The following is a 19,620-nucleotide window of genomic DNA, read 5'->3' on the forward strand; positions in this document are numbered from 1 at the left end:
TTAAACACATTCAAAAGTCCATGAATACTAACAAACATTGCTCTTTTTTGTGTACACGGTTCACGATAGCAAAAACACATTTTCTATATGGGAAATGTAGATGTAGCACCAATGTCTGCACATTGATGCTTTAACGCCTATAAACTTCACAAATGAAACGTATATATTAAAAACAATTGTACAACCTCACACTGCCTATTTAGGTCTTTTTTTCCACCAGACATGAAATGGTTGTTAATACGAATGACATTTTGCGTCTCATTGTTGTTTATCTGGAGTGTGCAATGCGGTCCTGTGCCATCGTGTCGACTGCACAAGTGTGTGTTCACACTGCCCTTTGCTTCCCTTAGTTGTGGATGAATGTGCGTCCAACCCGTGCATCCACGGCACATGTGTGGATCAGGTCAACGCCTTCTTCTGCAGATGTGACGAGGGGTGGTCGGGCGACACATGCACTACGAGTGAGTCCTGATCATGCTCGTCTTCACTGAAAAACGTTTTAGATCGAACACGTCTCAGCTTGCCTCACATACATATGGAGCATAACAAAAAAAGTGTCTTTAGCCCAGTACATGTGCTTCGTTCATAACAACCTCCCAAACACCTTCCTGGGGTGCGAGCAGGCAGATGCACTACTACGATAACTGAACGGCAACCCAGGAATAGATAGTTTACTTCTACCCCTTACTATTGATTGTTGTGCCACTTTAATGCCCTTAAGCTGAAGTTTAACGGGCACATTTTCAGCTTGTAGAACTTTCTGGCGTTTCCAACATAAAATTGTTGAATGTTTACACATGAACGTGAAGAGTGTTTTGGTGCATGTGTTCAGATATTGAATATGATGAAGCACTTCAAAACGCATTTTACATAATGTATTGTACTATATTTTCAAATGAGACACATGTGCAAAATAGTAGAGCGCATAAATAAACTGATATCAACTGGCATTGAGAGAGAAGTAAATATGTCTAAAGGTATGTGTAAGTGAGTGTTGTGTGTGTCAATTTGTGCATAAAAGTGGTTCCATCAAAATAATAGTTTGCTGCGCCATGCAGTTAAATAGTGTAATTAGCCTTATGTGTGTATAACTGCTGCGTTGTGGTATTGTTTAGACATCGACGACTGCGTGAATGCACAGTGCCAAAATGGTGCAACCTGCATTGACATTCTGAAGGGATACAACTGTTCCTGTATTCTGGGATACACAGGGCAATACTGCCAATACAGTAAGGCTCATTTCCCTCATTCTTTTATATGAAGTAAAATGTAAGAGTTTTCAACTCAGATGAGCACTAGGCTGTGTTTATATCATACTATTGCATAGCTTTTGTGATTGTGCTGTATACCTCTGTTGCTCTTTGTGTTGCTTGGATTGATGTCCAATGTGTATTTAGTTCTCTTAAGAAGCTGCTAGCATGTATAGCGAAACGTCGGACACATCATGCCATGGTGAAGAACAGGCAGTGCCAACCAAGAAGACACGCCGTAGAATTGTGCGATCTCTTTTGGTTATGCTGAGCCATTGGTAGAATTTACACATTCATATGAAGGAGCCCATGTTTAGGTTGACCGCTGTTGTTGAGGAATGTCGAGAAAAGACGATCCCTGACTGGGATTAGAACTCATAAGTATATGAATGTATTGTAAATTATTATTTTTGAGTGACTTTAGTTTAGGGGGTAGAATTCTGGACTAAAAATCCTCACGCATGGGTATGATTTCCAATTAAAATGAATGCCAATGAAAATAATCTTGTAATATTTATCTGATTTCTCATTCCAAAATCTGTGGGTTATATGGAAGTTGACCATAGTTGTCATACTACAAAATGCAATGTGGGCCATTATTTTATATATATTTTTTATTGATTTCTATGAGAATCAAATGTGCCAGCAAGAGTGTGAATTTGAGTAAATCACATACTCCTATTCGTGATTATGTCTGCTACGCTTTATTAACATTGTTTTCGACACCTATTCTTCTTTTGTAAGGCAGGAGGATACATCAACAGTTTTGAAACATATGAAAGTTGAATGCTAAGTTATTTAAACAAATACAGGGAGGCGGTAGACACTGTATGGATTGCAGTGACACCGCCAGGATGTGCATGCATGGTGCATTTATCGGTGATGTGATTCTAAACTTAGCAGGTTACTTACCCTATCCTGCCATGAAATTTGTATTATGTTCTGCGCGAGTCCTTATGTAATCGCCAGACTTTTTTGTCCCTCTCAACGTCTTGTGTTCCATTGGCAAGTTATGATTAATGTAGCTGTCAATAGTGTAAACCTTGGACTGTTAAAGTGACATTTACATGAATGATGTTTGTGATTTCTCCATAGATATCGATGACTGCATTGGAAACGAGTGTCAGCACAGTAGCACATGTCTGGATGGTGTCAATAGTTACATCTGCCTTTGTCCGAGTGGATGGAGTGGTGTTCGCTGTGCAAGTGGTAAACATACATATACCATGCTACTTATAACAATTGACGTATAACTACTTAAAATACTTATAGCATATACTTATAACAATTGAGCATCGCCCATTTACTCGTTAAGCCATACATGGTACTGCATACATAGTTTGAACCGGTGGTCCAGTGGTTGGGGCACTGCACTATGAACCCCGTGACCTGAATTTGATATCTGAACCCGTCCTGGGCCTCGCCTTCATCAGATTGTAAAATGCTGTGTTGTGAAGTATGGTCACACTACCCCCATTACCAACACAGTGTGGGGAGGCCTTCATCCTGTTCATGGATTGAAGAAAAGGCTGTACATTTTTATATGTTTTTTACCACATATATAACTTTTTTTAAACTAAACCTGTGTCTTTTGGGAGGCTCTTCTACCAGCAGTGTTGTAAGCAAGCAGCTACAGAGCTGCACCTTTCAAATCTCTTAACATTATTTCGGTTTTAGTTGTTATGGTGAAGTTTGAGTAATGATTGTTCTTCTTATGCCGAGAAGAACATACAATTTGTATCTTCTTTGGTTCTTTCGGTAAAGTCCCTTCACCTGATGAAGGCCGCTTGTGTTGAAGGCCGCTTGTGTTGTGGCCGAAACGTCGTGAGAATATTATTGTGTTATTTTATTTTATCAATTTCTTATTTTATTCTCATTCTACGTGACTTTACCGAAAGAACCAAAGAAGATGAATCCTTGCAGTCACGAAAGCTTTAAATCGAAATTTATACAATTTGTATGTTCTTCTCATGTCGAGAAGAACATACAATTTGTATGTTTTAAGCTTGCTGACCTTCATGAAAATAGTCTAAAATGTGATTTTTAAAGGATGCAATCTCAGCTCAGTACATACAGCATGTCTACATGTATGTAACTGTGGCCGTGTGCACATTGCATGTTTTGTTCAGACATTAATGAGTGCAGAGTTGGACCTTTTCCCTGCCACGGAACGCTTGGGATCTGTACCAACACGCCTGGCTCATATGCTTGCTCGTGCAAGCCTGGCTATGAGGGAGATGGCATTCAGTGCTTCGGTATGCAAACTCTGCTTTTAATAGAACACACGATAATTCAATTTCAATAAAGTTGTCACGTGGGTAATTATGCTAATTGCTTTGGTTTGACAGCAAACTGAACTGTTAATAAGCAAGCATATTTTTGACAATTGTATATTGACATTTTGCTGAAGATTACATCCAGCATCAGCAGGTGTAAACATATACATATAATACGCATTCCATTTACAATTAATATTTACAAATTCAATATCATGTATATGTCAATTAATTCAATATAGAGATACTCATCTGATACTGATTGGATAAATACCTGACAATGCTGACTTCTGCAACCATGTCTCGTGACCTTTCCAAATCATGAACTAGGGTTTAAAGTTTCTGAAAAAATGATCACTTTCCATTGACACCTGCATCTAAGCAAGACCTTTTCTATTACCCAAAAGTCAGTTTTAATGTGTAACAATTATATTCACTGTAAGAGTCTTTCTTTGATAGTGTAATTGATTTATTTTCACAGAGAAGAGGCTCTTCGATTATGGGAGAAATGTGTACGACCAAAGTCCGTATATTTGGGACACAGACTATGTGTCTCCGTTCTTCTCACCACCGTACGGATTTCCATTCGGAACCAGGTTCTACCAACAGTTGTATGTAAGTAATGTCAACTGATGCTGTTACAAGATATTGTACAATACATATGTCAACGTCTGAAAATGTAGTTTCATTATTGCTAAATACGTCATATTGACCGGAATATGGTGAAGTTATTTAAATACTTATGTGCTGTTTTGTTGCCCCAGCATTGAGAACATAATTATTAACACTCGCATATGTAAAAATAAAAATAAAAGGAAGGTGCAACTCCTAAATAAATAAATGCATATCTTTTATAGATTTGTACCTAGGCTGTGTGTATCGGGCTGTCCAACACAAGTTTTATCAGTGTGTAAACACTTCTACCAGAGCTTTCTCTAACCATGCGATTGCAATGTGACTGCCATAGATTAAAATAAAAATGTCAGAATGTAGTTGCATTTGTATGAAAACGTATAATACAGCAACAGCTAGGTGTTTGCAGCCAATTTGATTCGTAATATAATTTTGGGTTAGGCATTATAAATATTGTGGATTCACTCTTCAACACACCGGTGGGCTAAAAAGTAATGAACTATTTGTCTTTTGTCAATGTGACACATTTTTTACTGATTGGCCGTGTTGGGTGGTGGCAGGTTGTGACACATTTATAAATAACACGATCTAACCCAAAAATCTTTATTATGAATAATACTGGTCACGAAAGCCTGCTACGTGTTAGACTCACATTATGATCTGACTAAATCTGTGTCGATAAACCCTCATTACCTGACATAACCACACTACTTACATTGCCACGTGTACAAGTATTAGTATTGTTTCAGGTCAACCGGTAATTTGAAGAACATTTCTCACAGACCAAATTTAGCAATTAGATACACAACGTATCGCTTGAAACTGCATCAAACACCTTCAGGAAAATCCAGGAAATCGGGGAATCTGATTAGCTTTATTTGGTTGTGAGTACCGTTCTTTTTAGCACGTTTGTTTGGCTATATTGGGCGGTGGAGGGTCTGTTGATACGATTTTCGTCAGAAAATGATGTGGCCTTACAGAAAAATCTATTGTCCATACAACTCCATTGATGTATGTATGTTGAACGTCTTTTGCACCGTGCGTAGCCAACCGTGCTAATCGGAGGTGCGGGGGAAGGACAACAAACTAAAGACAAAACCCGTTTTTTATATAGTTGATACGAGTATATCAAATTTACAGCATTCACACTTTAGTGATGACACTGTAATATCCGACAATACACTTAAAAATTTATTTTATATTAAAAAGTATGTTTTTGGATCGTCCAGTTAGATATCATATACAGTAGATGTTAGCTATGTAGCTATGAAGTAATACGGGCTTTGAATTTCAATTATATCATGGATACGTTTCATACACTTTAAATATGTGGGAAATCATTTGTATAATCATTAAGCAGCTTTTAATTGGGCATGGTACGTCCACCATTTAGAATAAAAAATCAATAATTCGCCCAATTATCTTGATAAAGGAGAAATTCTCAAAGCATCACGGTGTTGGATGTACACACATAGAGGAACTGATTTTAATCCCATGCTGAGATGCATGCAGTTTCACATAAACCAAAAAACCGTTGACTTGTTCAATAAATAAAACAACTTTTATAAATTTGGATTTAAAGCTTTCGTGACTGCAGGGATTCATATTCTTGGTTCTTTCGGTAAAGTCACGTAGAAGGGAAACAATAAAATGCTAAAAATATAAAACAATAAAATTCTCACGACGTTTCGACTGCAACACAAGCAATCATCATCAGGTGTATAGATAATTGTCTTTAATAATACACCCACTATGTCGAAGTAGTTTTTTTATTTTAATTGTGAGGTTGCTTAATTTGTGCAATTGTTTATATTGCCTAATTTGTGTATTGCCCAGTTCTTTGTTTGTTGTCTTATTTGAATTGTGCAAAAGTGGCACTCGTGCATTTGTTTTCTGTCATTTAAGATCCTCACATATTTTCATTGATGCACGTTTGTCTGTGTGGTATCCAGTTCACAGACAACGGGTTGATTGTGTTCAAAGAAAACGAAGACCAATCAAAGTTTGCTTATCCAAATCCAACTAGAAATTCATGGTGGTACTATACTCCCATGATTGCAGTTTTCTGGGACGATTGTGACTTCTCATCCGGCATTGGAAAAATATATTACCAGGTATGTGTGCTGTACGCTGAAGAGTGTAAAAGCCATCGGCACCTCTGTATCCAGTTGCCGTTATTGTTGTTAGCCTGTAACTACCCGCTCGTGGGCAAAGGTCTTCCCCATTTTCTTCCATTCCTTCCTTTCCTCGGTTGTCAAGTAGTGAGCCTCCAAACTCTTTTATTTCGTCTCGCCATCTCTTTCACCGTCTTTCTGTTTCTTCGATTGCCTTGTCTTCAGTATGCACTATGTAGTTAATTTCCTCTATTGCTCATCATCTGTTGTCATGATGTGTCCTGCCCATTTCCACTTGATTTATTTTTCCGTGCATTAAATATATATAGCTTTCACGTGAATGCACACGTTTGCAAACCTAACAAAAATGTCTTGCTGGAGTAAAATTGTTGGGCTTCGTCTCTCCACCTCAAACAACATTGCTTCCGTTTTGCAGGAGTATGACTTTACTGTTGGCAACCCGAGCCAAAATGCAACACAGCTCCGTGAAAAGGTGCAGGCGCAGGTCCGAGCCAACTTCAGCACTGTGCCGGATATAATAAACTATGTGCCCACCTGGATGTTAAAGATCACCTGGGAGGAAGCTCCTGCTGTGCCAGCAAGCAACAATGGCAGATATGTAAGAATATTTAGCTACTCTATTGCAGGACATACTTGAATGTCACTTCATAATTTTTTTCACATTTTTATTTTTTTTATTGCATTTTTCAATAAATGTTCTGTGTGTGTGCATGTGTGCGTATTAAGTGTACAAAACAAATATCGTAACTAATAATAATATTTATTTCATCAAATGTTGCTTGATTTTTGGGGCATCAAAAAAATCTATCTAATCCAATCACAATAAGTATTTGATTTATGTTAATCAATCATAACTGTATTTATTGAATTTAAATGAAATTTGATAATCACAAAAAAATCACAGTTACGGAATTTCTTTCGTTTATTTTATTTGTTTTGGTTTGGCACATTATCTTGTCCTGGCAATATGTTACTGCAGCAGACATAAGGTAAACTTGAAATGTCCAAGTGACCTGGACCAGAGTGGGTTCCGGGTCTATCGGGTGTGAGGCATGATCCATCACTTACTCATGCACATGCCGTCACACCATCCTGAGCCATGCATGCCACGCAAGGCCTCCCCACACCTCGTCAATCATGGGAGTTGTTAAGACCATACTTCACCATGCTGGTCGGGTTGAGTTGGTGAGGTTGGTGGTGGAGGGTGGTACAAGACTGGTTCAGATATCTCTCGTAACTGTTGTTAGCCATGGGTGGGGATTGAATGCACTTTTCCAGGTTTTGAGTGAAGCACACTCACCAATGTCCCTCCCCTTACCGCCGTGAAGCATTGCATAGTTATTTGAAACAAAATGTATTTTAAAAGAAAATTGTATTTCTGTAAATGGGAATTGAAAAATAATATTCGGAAAAGTGCCACTTATCCATAGGTTATAAATAGATGCCACGAGATATTTACTGTCAGCTCATATTTCAGATCCCGTTGAGTTATTTTTTCTGGATAGGGTTGCATGGCACTGCAATGGTGTTAAGCAAATTTTTGTTTGGACTCGGATTACAATGCAACACTGCTGTATTCCAGAAAATTATTTGTCCCCGCTGAGGCCCATACTAGAGTGAAATTCTTTTGACTTCACTTTATAACTCGTAGACCTTCCTGTCCATGCCTCATATGGGGTACAACTTGGCATACACCTGCAGGATTGACACATTTTATCTGACTATGCCATGGAAATTATTTGACTGTACTTCACTACATTCTTCAATCAGTACCTTCCAAAAAACTTTTAAACTAAAGTGAGTTTGTATTTCTTTTCTCACGAAGTCCTAAATAGTATAAGCATTAACATGTTTATCTTCAATACTTTTTTTTGTAAAATTGTAGCCAACCACAATAACATGTGTACTCTAAGCGAATTGAATGTCAATTTACATCTCTCAGTCGTTCTGCATGTTGTTTCGAATCATATCCATTTGATATCCATTCCGCATGAATTTCTATTTGTTTACTTTCCAGACAAACACCTTCCAAGCCATCCTGAGTACAGATGGCATATTTTCATTCTGCCTACAAATATATAAAGATGGGGGCATGCGATGGAGAACTGAAGTTAGGGATTTCAACAATGCTGTCATGGGCTTCATGAGGTAGGTCAAACATCACCGATATAGATGGTTACTGGTTTTGGTGAGTTTGAAAATGTAATAATTCATTGAAAATAATATTTTATGAGTTATATACCGGATGATCCATTTATAACATTGCGCCATGGTGGTGAGATGTTAACAACCTCGCCTGGTATACAGGAGGTTGTGGGTTCGATCCCGATCCCGACGTCTGTATATTTAGATTTTGCATGTTCTCCTAGTGGTAGCATGGATTTTTCTCCATGTCCGCTGGTTTTTCCCTCCACATTTAGAATCTACATGCGTTTAGAGTATTTGGCTGCTATAAATTTCCACGTGATAAGCCACTTCTTTGAGCTATCATTTGAAGCCAGGTCGCTTCTGAAAAAGAGCTATATAGCTCAGTAGGTCTTGCTTGGTCAAATAAAAAAATAGTTAATCGTGTAAATAGTTTATTGATTTCTAACGACCTTTTGGTGTTCTGCAGAACAGGTGATTGAATATTGTATAAACGATGGCACTATATCTTATCGAGGAGAGCATTAAACAATCTAATATGTAGTATTGAGTTTGGTGAGAGACTTGTAGATGCTTTGAAATACAATTGTTTCTTTCTCTATTGATTTCTCCATATCATTGTCATGGGGGGGTCTAAAAATGGATCGCCCTGTATTTACATAACTTGATGCTACTACATTCGTTGTATCGAATACATCAGTATTTTCATAATATTAACCTCGTGTTACTTTAACACATTTTGTTTTAGATGTTAGAATACCTATGGTAACAGTGTATTATTTCTGCAAAGTATGTTGTTACTTTGTTGGATATTTGTTTAAAAATCCACCTTGAATGATCAACCGATTTGAAAACATATGGAATCAGAATTTGACTATAAATGTGTTTTTGTTGATTATATTTGCGTGTTTTTATTAAATTTGAAAGTAATAATTGTATTGTACACATTACATTGAAAACTAGAAAATTTACTCTTTAGGCAAACGAAAGTAGTAATAAAGAAGACAGTATATCTTGATTTTTTTATGTTTGATTTTGTTGATGACAATTGGATACGTTAAAATTACAATTGAAAGTCTAAATAATAACGGATCATTATTTTATTTGAATTAGAATGTTAAATTGTCATTCTTTAAAATCTTCTTTTTATCGTTTTATATTTTTATTATTTTATTGTTTCCCTTCTACGTGACTTTACCGAAAGAACCAAGAATATCCTCTTAAGATGTTTGAGTCGTCCAACATTTATGCATGGATGAGTTGTGTGTTAATTTCTCTAATCTCTTACATGAGTGTTTGGATGATGTTTTTTTTTCTTCCCATCATTCCTTCCCTTATTAGTGGACTAGAAAATAGCCCTTACATTGAACCAATTTCACTGTCGCCAAATGCCACCGTACGATATCGTCCAGACCAGGCTGATGGAACAAATACAGGTATTCATATGAATTTGTAGTGATCAAATGTGACTGTATACATGTTATAGAAATGTTTGCAAGAGTGGATATTGCAGGTTTGTGTTCTTGTTCGTGTGAATTTACATGCCCATTAACTCTATACGAAGAAAAGGTATTAATCAAATAACAAATTAGTTATACAGTTGAGAAAAATGAATGAGCAAAAATAGAGAAACGCAATTGTATAAGTGCAATGCACAACATGGAATTGTGAATGTACGCACACTGCGCACTTTACAATTGCATTCCTTTATTCATTCGTGCACATTTTCCGCATCCACGAACTTAAGAGCTGCATTCTGTCCTGTGATGAATCAATTAAACCGTTTAAACATTTAAGATGAAGATACTGTAGCATGACAGTAAGGCTGATAGTCTTCAGACTTGCTGTGCGTCAATGTTGTCACGCAACACGTAGCAGCACAGTGTATGGTATATTGCAAACCGGTATTTTTCCGGTTTCTGTTCAAACAAAAAAAAGATAGGCCTCTGTTGAAATACCCTGTCCTTTGCACGTGAATGAAAACACCTGCACGCTACTGTAGTAGATCCTATCTTGGTTGTCAAAATGGATCTTGACATTGGGATGTTTGCGTGACTTTGTCAGAAGCCAGCACACTTTGCAATTCCATTCAGATTGTCTTAGAAAAGCTTTTTTAAAATAAATTATTTTACCACACAGTGTCTAAGTAGGGAGTATTATTACCATTGCCTTTATATAAAATTGACCGTCTTTTAAAGTTTGGCATTTCCCAGGCAATTGGTTTTCAATTAACCACTCGCAAAAAAATGTACAACCCTTCCATGCGGTGGTGAATAAACTTGAAAAATAGAACATATGGATGTCTGTCTGTTAGTAAATTACGTTTATTTTTTTGTGATTCTCATTGTGGCATGTTTGTAAATTCATTAATATATTGATTGTTTAAAATTAATACTAAATTTTTGTTGCTATGTATATTCAATCAATTCATTTTTAATTGGTTTGGTGCCATTCACAATAATTTGTCGCAAGATGCTTGACAAATACAATAAAAAACAATAATAAATTATGCATCAACGTAAACAATTCAAATTATTCAATACAAAGATAAATAAAAATGCAATCTAAACTCTTATAGTACAGAAGATTAATTCACTTCTGGATAAAAGGCTCTCTTCATGACTTTCGGTCATGGGGATTGTTTGACCAATACTTCAATATGCTGACCAGAGTGTGCAACGATTAGCGCACTGCGCTACGAACCCGGCGACCCGAGTTTGATTCTAGCTCATAACACCAGCGACGATTATCTGAACTAGTTCTGGGCCTCCCCTAGGTCGACTCAGCCTCAAATGGTGAGTAGTGTAAGCATCACCACTGGGGAGACAAAGGTGGCCGGGCGTGGTATTAACCACCCACCCCCTCATGTGCCATACTGGCCTTCATAAGTGCTCACTTACAGCACTTGCCCTCACAGTCTGTTAAAGGCTATATGGGATATCTTTGTCTATGCTGGTCAATGTGGGTTGGTGAAGGTTGGGTGCCCAGGACTGATTAGGTGTCACTTATCACTGATGTTAACCATGATCAGGAATCAAACTCAGGTGCTAACCTTTGCTGGCCACCTGGGTTTCATTCCTAGCCACGGCGAACATCAGTGTTCTGAATCGGCCATAGGCACCCTAAGCACTGCACTTTAACCAATCCATACTGACCAGTGTAGTGAGGTGCGACCAAACAACCTTTTTGATCTAAAGGGCTTTATCCAGCAGTGGGTTGGTAAAGGGCAATGTTGATATGTTAAAAAGATAAAGCATTGTGTGTTCAACGAAAAATCTTGACAGCAATCACGAAACATTCCTGACACATTCGTCATGAGCACTGAGACTCGTACTTGCAGATATCAACCGCTTCCATCGCACTTTGTTTATGCTCACTGTTCTTTTGTGTTAACATTACAATGCAACATGTCTGAGGAAAATGCTGCTTCATTCAATACAAGGTCAAACACTTACCCTTGAAAATATTGTCTATTTTCATGTAACTCGTTGCAAAATATTACCTGCTTTTCGACAAATATGTGAAATTATACAACGCTCCCTTCACAATTAATTCCAAAGCGTTGTTTTCCAGTTGTCAGGGCCATGATATAGCTGGTTGCAACTGCCCAAAGCATGTAATTCTTGTAATGTGTTGCATACATGTCAAAGTGTGTCATATATGGCCACATTAAAGAAGACACTTGGTTTCCCATATTTTAGCAAAAACAGCAATAAAGGCAATGCACTTAAAATGTGTTTTCTGAATGCTTCAGAGAGTCCGGGGGATTAATTGTTTCATGATCAGCATGGAAAGCAAACATCAAAGTAATTCCCGTAGGGTAAAACAGTCGTATTCACGTAGAGAACTGAGTGTAATACAGCACCAGTGTGCATACATTCCGAATGCTCTCATCATCATCTGCCTTGGTCTTTCCACTGCTGTTTGAAGGCCTCCCCATTTCAGATGATTCTTTCGCTAGTTAAACACCTTTTGTGGTGTTCAACTTTCTGCTCCATATTATTAGCGAGTCATAAAAAGAGGATGCTCTATCTTGGTGTATATTTCACCTTCTCACAAAGGTACATGCTTAAACAAAACAATAAAAAATACATAGACATATATAGCAGTGCTCTTAAATGCATGTTTTATATGATCAAATTATGTGACTCCATTGCAGGCTTGAAGGGGAGATCAACACTCAGGTTGGATACGAACTCATATTATACCAAAAATCCAAAACGCGAATGCCTAAAATGGTATCAAAATGAGGGAAACACCCCCTACTTCAGTCCCTTCACTACCTGCCCTTGTTTCTATTGGCAAGGGTATTTTGACATGTCCTACGTTGACGGGAACATCATACAAATGTATGGCTACAATCCTCCCTACGTCTCAGGTACGTTTATAATATTTGTTGTTTTATGTCTGATTTGTTTCACGATAACGGTGCTCATGGTGGTGATGTGATTTTTTTGTTTACATTTTCTCGTCAGGAACAAGCCTCGTGTGCCGATATTTATTGCATTAATTAATCTGTACCTTGAATTGTATTACTGGAGCTGTTCTGAAGCAATTCAATATGCAATTTATTTCTCCTCACGTACTTATATTCTGCATGTAATTGATTTCTGTAATGTTCGCAATTGAGAACTTTTGTAACTATCTTGCGAAAACAATTTCATTCAAATTTGTTAAGCCATTGGAAGCACCTACTGCCATGCTGCCTTTCACTTTGTCCAAACACATTCTCACACCTGCATCCTCTCAAAAAACAAATACTGGACTGGCAACGTGTGCAATTTAGGTGCATCTCGGAGTCTACAGAACATTTGGCCAGACTACAATGGTGGAGGGGTGAGATGCCACTATAGCTGGTCGGGCTCTCTGCTGTCGGGTGGGTACGAGAGGTATCTGCCCACTCCTTGGAACTACTGGTGGTGGTGGGGGGGGGCGTATTATTTGCAACTACAAAGACAAGAATATCAACGTAAGTTACTTTAACGGTACGCTATTTCACAAAAAATAAAGTGGTGCTATTGCAGAAGTCACGTGATGTCATGGGCATATTTGAAAGATATTGAACTAAATGTTTCAGACTTTGTAATCGTTTTGCACGATACGATATTTACAATTCAGCAATTTGATGATAACGATGTTGGCAGATGTAATTGTATTTCACACCCGTATCATCTCGTTGTTGTCCTCTGATGTCCTTTAAGTACAAATGTAGATTGTTTAAAGGGTATTCATCTGCAGTACACTCAATCATAAGCCCGCCATAAATCTCGTAAGCATTGTGACTCTACAACCTGTCATGCTTATAATGCACACGTGTTCAGTTACTCAAGAAAAGTATTCAATAATTACATGGACAGCGAAAGTCATTATCCAATTAAATTTTTGTCTTTGTATTGTATTTGTTTGATTTAGTGTAGTATCGCAAAATCGCAGAACCCTACCCATAGTTTTATCTTCGTTAGTCGAATGCATGTTTCAGTTGCTTAATTAAGTCTCAAAATAATACTTTACAATGAGTGATTTACTAATATTTTATTATGTCTTCATTGTTTTGCTCAATTTAGAAAAGGAAGCGGATCCCTACCAATACTGCTGTCAGTCTGGAGACAGTCGGCTGTGTCGCCTGTACCAAGAGAAACGCCCTCGCAACCAATGTTCATTCTACAGGCCTCCTTTCTTCGGTGAGTCTCATGGTCTCTTCGCTATATAGCATATTTATATTACATGTATGTTCAGAAACGCAACATGCGTGATCCCGTCAGGATGGTGCTTGCATAGTGCTTCGATGAACATTCTGCTAGGATTTTGTGGTTGGCAGTACAGCAAAATGGATAGTTTTACTCCACTGCTATGCTGCCCCCCACCCCTTTTGTGTATGCTTGGAAAATTCACCAACCTGTACAGACTAGCATAGTGGTGAAGCATTGTCACGTGATCACTTGCGAATTGATGGAGAGGCAATTGTATTATTAAGACAGAGCCAACATATAAATTACATCCTATCCACACAAAACATTTAAAATTGAGTAAAATATCTTTCCGAAAAATGTGACTGCAATTACAGAATATGTAATTGCTTACCTGCCAGCAGAGTTCTACAAACACTTGCATGCACATTTATGCATGCAGATATGTGTTTTACTGTGTAAACTCTTGAACGTGTACAACCTGCTGTCATATTTTTCTTGCATTGGCAGCGTTTCTCCTTGGCGACCCTCACATCACGACGCTGGACAACGTCTCGTACACCTTTAACGGCCTGGGAGAGTACACGGTCTTGGAGGTGTCTGGCGATCAGAACCATTTCACCATGCAGGCCCGGACGGCGATCGCAGGGTCCAATGGGACCTCAAAAGCCACGTCGTTTGTGGCCATCGTGGCCCAAGAAAATGGCAGCAGCAAGGTGGGTAGGGAAGTGGCTCGAGCGCTCAGCTTGCCCCCTAACCCTTCGCCGTTTTGTTAACGTTTGTGGACAGGTGCTCTTATGACAAAGTTGGCACAGTAGGGGGGCACAGGTGGTGCATCAGCCAGTCATTTGAGTGAGTCACCCCATGGCACCTGGGTCTGTCCCATGACCTGCTGCCAGTGGGCGTTTGACACTTCACGTGGCCTTAACGTGCACATAGCCTGGCACAAGTGCTGCGGTGACGTCACCGCCACTTTGTGGCAAATGGCGGTTGTTGTTGTGACAACGAAGTGCACCTGTAACGAGCTTTTGCGTTCACAGGTTGAATGGATTCTCAAAGACAACATCACTGTCGTGCTATTAGATAGTCAAGTTACTCAAGTCTCAGGTACCCCCTTTGCATTGAAGTGCACATACACTTGATATATAGTCATTTAAAGATGCTGTGTGTGATTATTTTTTGTGACATATGCAATGCATCACGTTTTTTACGTATGATTTGATGTTTCATCTTAATATACCAAAAAGTTCAGTCGCAGTCAGTACATACATTGAATGTTCCTTATTGCCCACAGAAAAACAAACCCCAGTAAGGATATTTTGTAAATTAGACCTTCGTAAAACCATCCTTGATAACCGAGTTTTAATGCGTTCCTGGATAAGAAATAATAATTTTGTTGTAATGTTCTCAAATGTGGTTTGTGGCTGTAAACGTTTTGCTCGGCACGATGTCCCACGTTCGCCTCGACATGCTGGAAGCTTGTTCGGACAGTTCCTGAGAGGCTCCTGAAGAAGGTTCTTGTACGTGGAGCAAAACGTTGGACATCATGCTGAACAATACCTGGTGCAACCAGAAAACACATCGGAGAGACATAATACAGCGTGACGGCGAAAACGTACACATTAGTATTGCATGTGTGATCTTCGCTGTAGCTTATATATATTAAACATTTGTCCTTTTTTCATTTCAACGTGCTTTGTTAGGAAACAAAACGTTTCAGAACCAGACGTCAGTCGAGCTGTCGTATGGGTCAGTTGTCGCGTCGTTCCCATCGGGTATCTCCGTGAATGTGACGGCTTCTTACGGGGCGCTCAACTTCATCACCCTGCTACCCCAAAAATTTGTCAACCAAACGCAAGGCTTGCTGGGTGAGATGTCCATCCATCCCACTCACCGCCACCACCACACCAAATACTCATCTACCTCTGTCGGTCTGTGGGTTGTCTCCTTACGGAATGTTTTTTACTCTCCAATAAACAACAGCTGAAACATTTAAATCATATCACAAATACAAACGCAGTATTTAAATATATTTTGTGATAAATATATTTTGTGATGCATGTAATTTGTCTGAGTTTTTTAAAGTAAAATTAAGTGTATTACATATTTTACTTGCAGGTGTTTTCAACGGTGATCCTAAAGATGATTTTAAATCTAAGAATGGCACTGTGCTGCCCTTTGATGGAACAAATGTCCCTCCAGAGAACCAGTTATACTATGATTTTGGAGTCACATGTGAGTAGTTTATACATTTTCTCAAATTGTGTCGGCTGTGGGGGTTGTTTGACCATACTTAACCATGCTTATCAGTGCAGATTAGTAAAAGTGTGTGACAAGGGGGGAGCATTCGGCAACAATTTGACGTGCATCCTCCTGATTAACTTTGGTTATTGAACCAATTTTCTTCAATTTCCCTTCATATGTGTCGTAAGAGAAGCTTGCAGAGAGACACGTGCATTTTCATGGCAATATGCGTTTATATATGAGCATTTATATTGCTACAGCTGAACAATTCTTAATACAGTAGAACTCCTCTTAATGATAGCAATTAGTTCCATTGAACAGGTCGTTAAGTGATTTAGTCATTAAGCGAATATAGGAAATACATGTTAAAAGCTAAATTCGTTCTGATAGCATCGAAAGATACGCTTTTTCACCCACAAAACACATACTTTATAATATTCAGACATTGGATATTAATACATAAAGATACTAACAACATTGTAAACACATAATATTAAAAGAAACATGGTTAATCAATGCATTCAATTCATATTTACTGTACCTACAACAGCCCGTCGTTAACCGGAGAATGGTCGGTAAGCGAACACATTGGGCTCTTTGGAGGCACTACACTACACTATATACTATTCTATTATACACTACACTATACACTACACTATACACTACACTACTATACACTCCGCTACCATACACTACACTACAATACACTAAACATACACTACGCTACTATAACTACACTATTATACACTACACTATACACTACACTACTATACACTACACTACTATACACTACACTACTATACACTACACCACTATACACTACACTACTATACACTACACTACTATACACTAAACTATACACTACGCTACTATAACTACACCATACACTACACATTGGGCTCTATGAAGGTCCCGTCGTTAAGCGATTAGTCATTAACAGGGGTGGTCGTTAAGAGTTCTACTGTAAACGCCATTGCAATTTTAGTGTTTTGAGTCTTGCTATGCTCATGCAATCAACACCATTTACATTTGTTGTCGCGTGGCAAAAAACACCTGAAAAAGTGGAAGAATAAAATTTAACAAGGAAGGTATTTCAGACGACTCGTATAGAACTGCACGTGAGCATTGCAAAAAAAATACATTTCACGTCACAACAACGTTTGTTCTTGTTGTCATTGGTCTCAAAATAAATATTCAGTTTGTGAATTACTTTCTGAGGAATCACGCATTGCCGGCGTACGTCCTCGTTTAAGGTTCACTGATTTTTAAGTGGATCGTTATGGGTAAATTTTTGCTTAGATACTCTATTTCAGTCAATTTATTTCCATACCAGGTATCTAGGAATGCAAATTTTTTACGTGTTTTATTGAATTAAACTGATTGGGTAATTAACCATCATTTAGTGATTGTTAACATCTAATTGATTATCGTTAAATATGATGAGCAAATATTAGCGAGTATTAAGATTAAAACTTTTTAAAAAGGAATGCATTATACATGTAACTGTGGCTCTTGCAACAGAATGACCTACGATTAAAATGCCTAGTACGACGCTGTAGGTGCATACATTCTTGTTATATTCACCGTTTTAAAAATGTTATATTTACAGGGCAAATCGCTGCAAACACGAGCTTGTTTTCTTACAACACCAGTGCTGGGGAGAGCTGGCACACCTACAACAACAACAGCTTTGTGCCGATGTTTTATGAAGAACTCCTTAATCGGACATCGCCCAAAAAACTGGCCGACGTCAGCGCATCCTGCGGAGGGCAAAAGGACTGCATTTTTGATGTGCTCAGCACTGACGACCCCAATTTTGGGCAGGCCACGAAGAACAGCGCTGGAGAATTTGGATCGCAGGGCCAAACACTGCGTGGGTTTTATTCGTATTTTTTCTACGAACAAGTGTTTATGTTATTGAATGATGAGTAAAAAAAAAGGTGAAAACTACTAAAAAGCTTTGGATATTTTTTCGTTGCAGAAAACTTCCCTCCCAACATTACAAGCAGCGGACAGCTCTCGACCAAAGTGAATTCTACGGTGTGGGCCAAAGTAATTGCAGAGGACCCCAATAATGACACCATTGTCTTCACCCTTTCGACAAACTCATCAGGCCTCACAATTACAAGTGGGTTTTTAATATCTATAAGATGACCTTATTAGAAATTTCTATTACTTGAAAATGAACATCGCTATGCGATGTACATTCGGAGTGAAGTGCCCGTTGTTTGGCGTGATGTCTGATGTTTCTTTCTACGTGCTGGGAAATTCAGCTCCTTTTCTGAAGCTCCTAGGATGTGGAGTGAAACGTTGGACATCGTGGCGAGTAATACGTGGCAGAACTCGAAAAGACATCAGAGAGCTGTACAAAACACAACCGCGTACATCCACGCTGTAGTAAAATAAGCATTCGCCAAGATGAGACTCCAGACCAAGGGCTCGCCATGCTCATATGACTCTCTCTGTTGGTTGCCCAAAGCCAGTGGTGAAAATTTCACATTTTGCCATGACAGGGGGTCATTCTTTCCATATGATGGCCACTCTTACATTTTAAAATGATTGAACACAATACCCATATTATAAAGTATATATTACAAAGGGAGAATTTATATAATACTTTTTTTTCCACTGGCATATCCAAGCCAAGCTAATCAGTGCATGGCCCTCGCGATACGGGTGGTTTTCCACTGGCTAATTGCCATGCCGAGCCAGAGCCGAACTGTGATACGCTTGCTTCACAAGCCATCTGAATATGGCGGGTTTGACTTAATCAGAAATGTCACCATTGCATCCTCGACCGGTCTCCTAGCAAGTGAGAGCGTAGTTCGAGGGATATGGCTGTCGCTTTTTGGACACATTTCCCTGTCTTGATGCACAAACTCCAGAAAATGGTGCACTTCAGTTGGCGGCTGACATTCCAAGTGGACTGCGACCCTCAAAGGAATGCCCACCACCGCTGTTGTACCCCCCCCACCCCCGTGATAAAACACAAACAAATCACTCGAGACACTGGTATAGGCAGCAAGAGCAGTTTATGCTAATGCTGTCGCAAGAGGTCACACGTTTGGCGCAATCACTGACTATGTCCGATGAATGAATGGCCAAATACGGCGGGGGGGGGGGGGCTAATTACACGTTCATTGCATGTGATGTCAATAAATAAACTGTGACAACAGCGTCACTGCATCACCTACACACGCCTCGACTTTCTCAATGTGTGCGACCTCAGCGGCACGACTCAGCTTCTGTA

General features: G+C 38.8%; 1 protein-coding gene across 1 annotated transcript in view; it reads left to right on the plus strand.

The window, feature by feature from the left end:
- LOC116946997 (uncharacterized) overlaps positions 1-19,620 on the plus strand; it is a 111,433-nt gene that overhangs the window by 18,070 nt on the left and 73,743 nt on the right. The window contains exons 9-26 of the mRNA XM_076070185.1: positions 351-461; positions 1,116-1,229; positions 2,346-2,459; positions 3,380-3,505; positions 4,008-4,141; positions 6,112-6,273; positions 6,710-6,892; positions 8,312-8,442; positions 9,781-9,875; positions 12,599-12,817; positions 13,226-13,408; positions 14,004-14,120; positions 14,637-14,842; positions 15,167-15,233; positions 15,830-15,994; positions 16,245-16,361; positions 17,980-18,243; positions 18,352-18,498. Of these exons, the coding sequence (XP_075926300.1) occupies positions 351-461; positions 1,116-1,229; positions 2,346-2,459; positions 3,380-3,505; positions 4,008-4,141; positions 6,112-6,273; positions 6,710-6,892; positions 8,312-8,442; positions 9,781-9,875; positions 12,599-12,817; positions 13,226-13,408; positions 14,004-14,120; positions 14,637-14,842; positions 15,167-15,233; positions 15,830-15,994; positions 16,245-16,361; positions 17,980-18,243; positions 18,352-18,498 (2,655 nt within the window). The remainder of the gene's footprint in view (positions 1-350; positions 462-1,115; positions 1,230-2,345; positions 2,460-3,379; positions 3,506-4,007; positions 4,142-6,111; positions 6,274-6,709; positions 6,893-8,311; positions 8,443-9,780; positions 9,876-12,598; positions 12,818-13,225; positions 13,409-14,003; positions 14,121-14,636; positions 14,843-15,166; positions 15,234-15,829; positions 15,995-16,244; positions 16,362-17,979; positions 18,244-18,351; positions 18,499-19,620) is intronic.

This window comes from Petromyzon marinus, chromosome 28 (assembly GCF_048934315.1).
Source record: "Petromyzon marinus isolate PM22_M1 ecotype Great Lakes invasive population chromosome 28, UKy_Petmar_22M1.pri1.0, whole genome shotgun sequence".
NCBI classification, from domain to species: domain Eukaryota; kingdom Metazoa; phylum Chordata; class Hyperoartia; order Petromyzontiformes; family Petromyzontidae; genus Petromyzon; species Petromyzon marinus.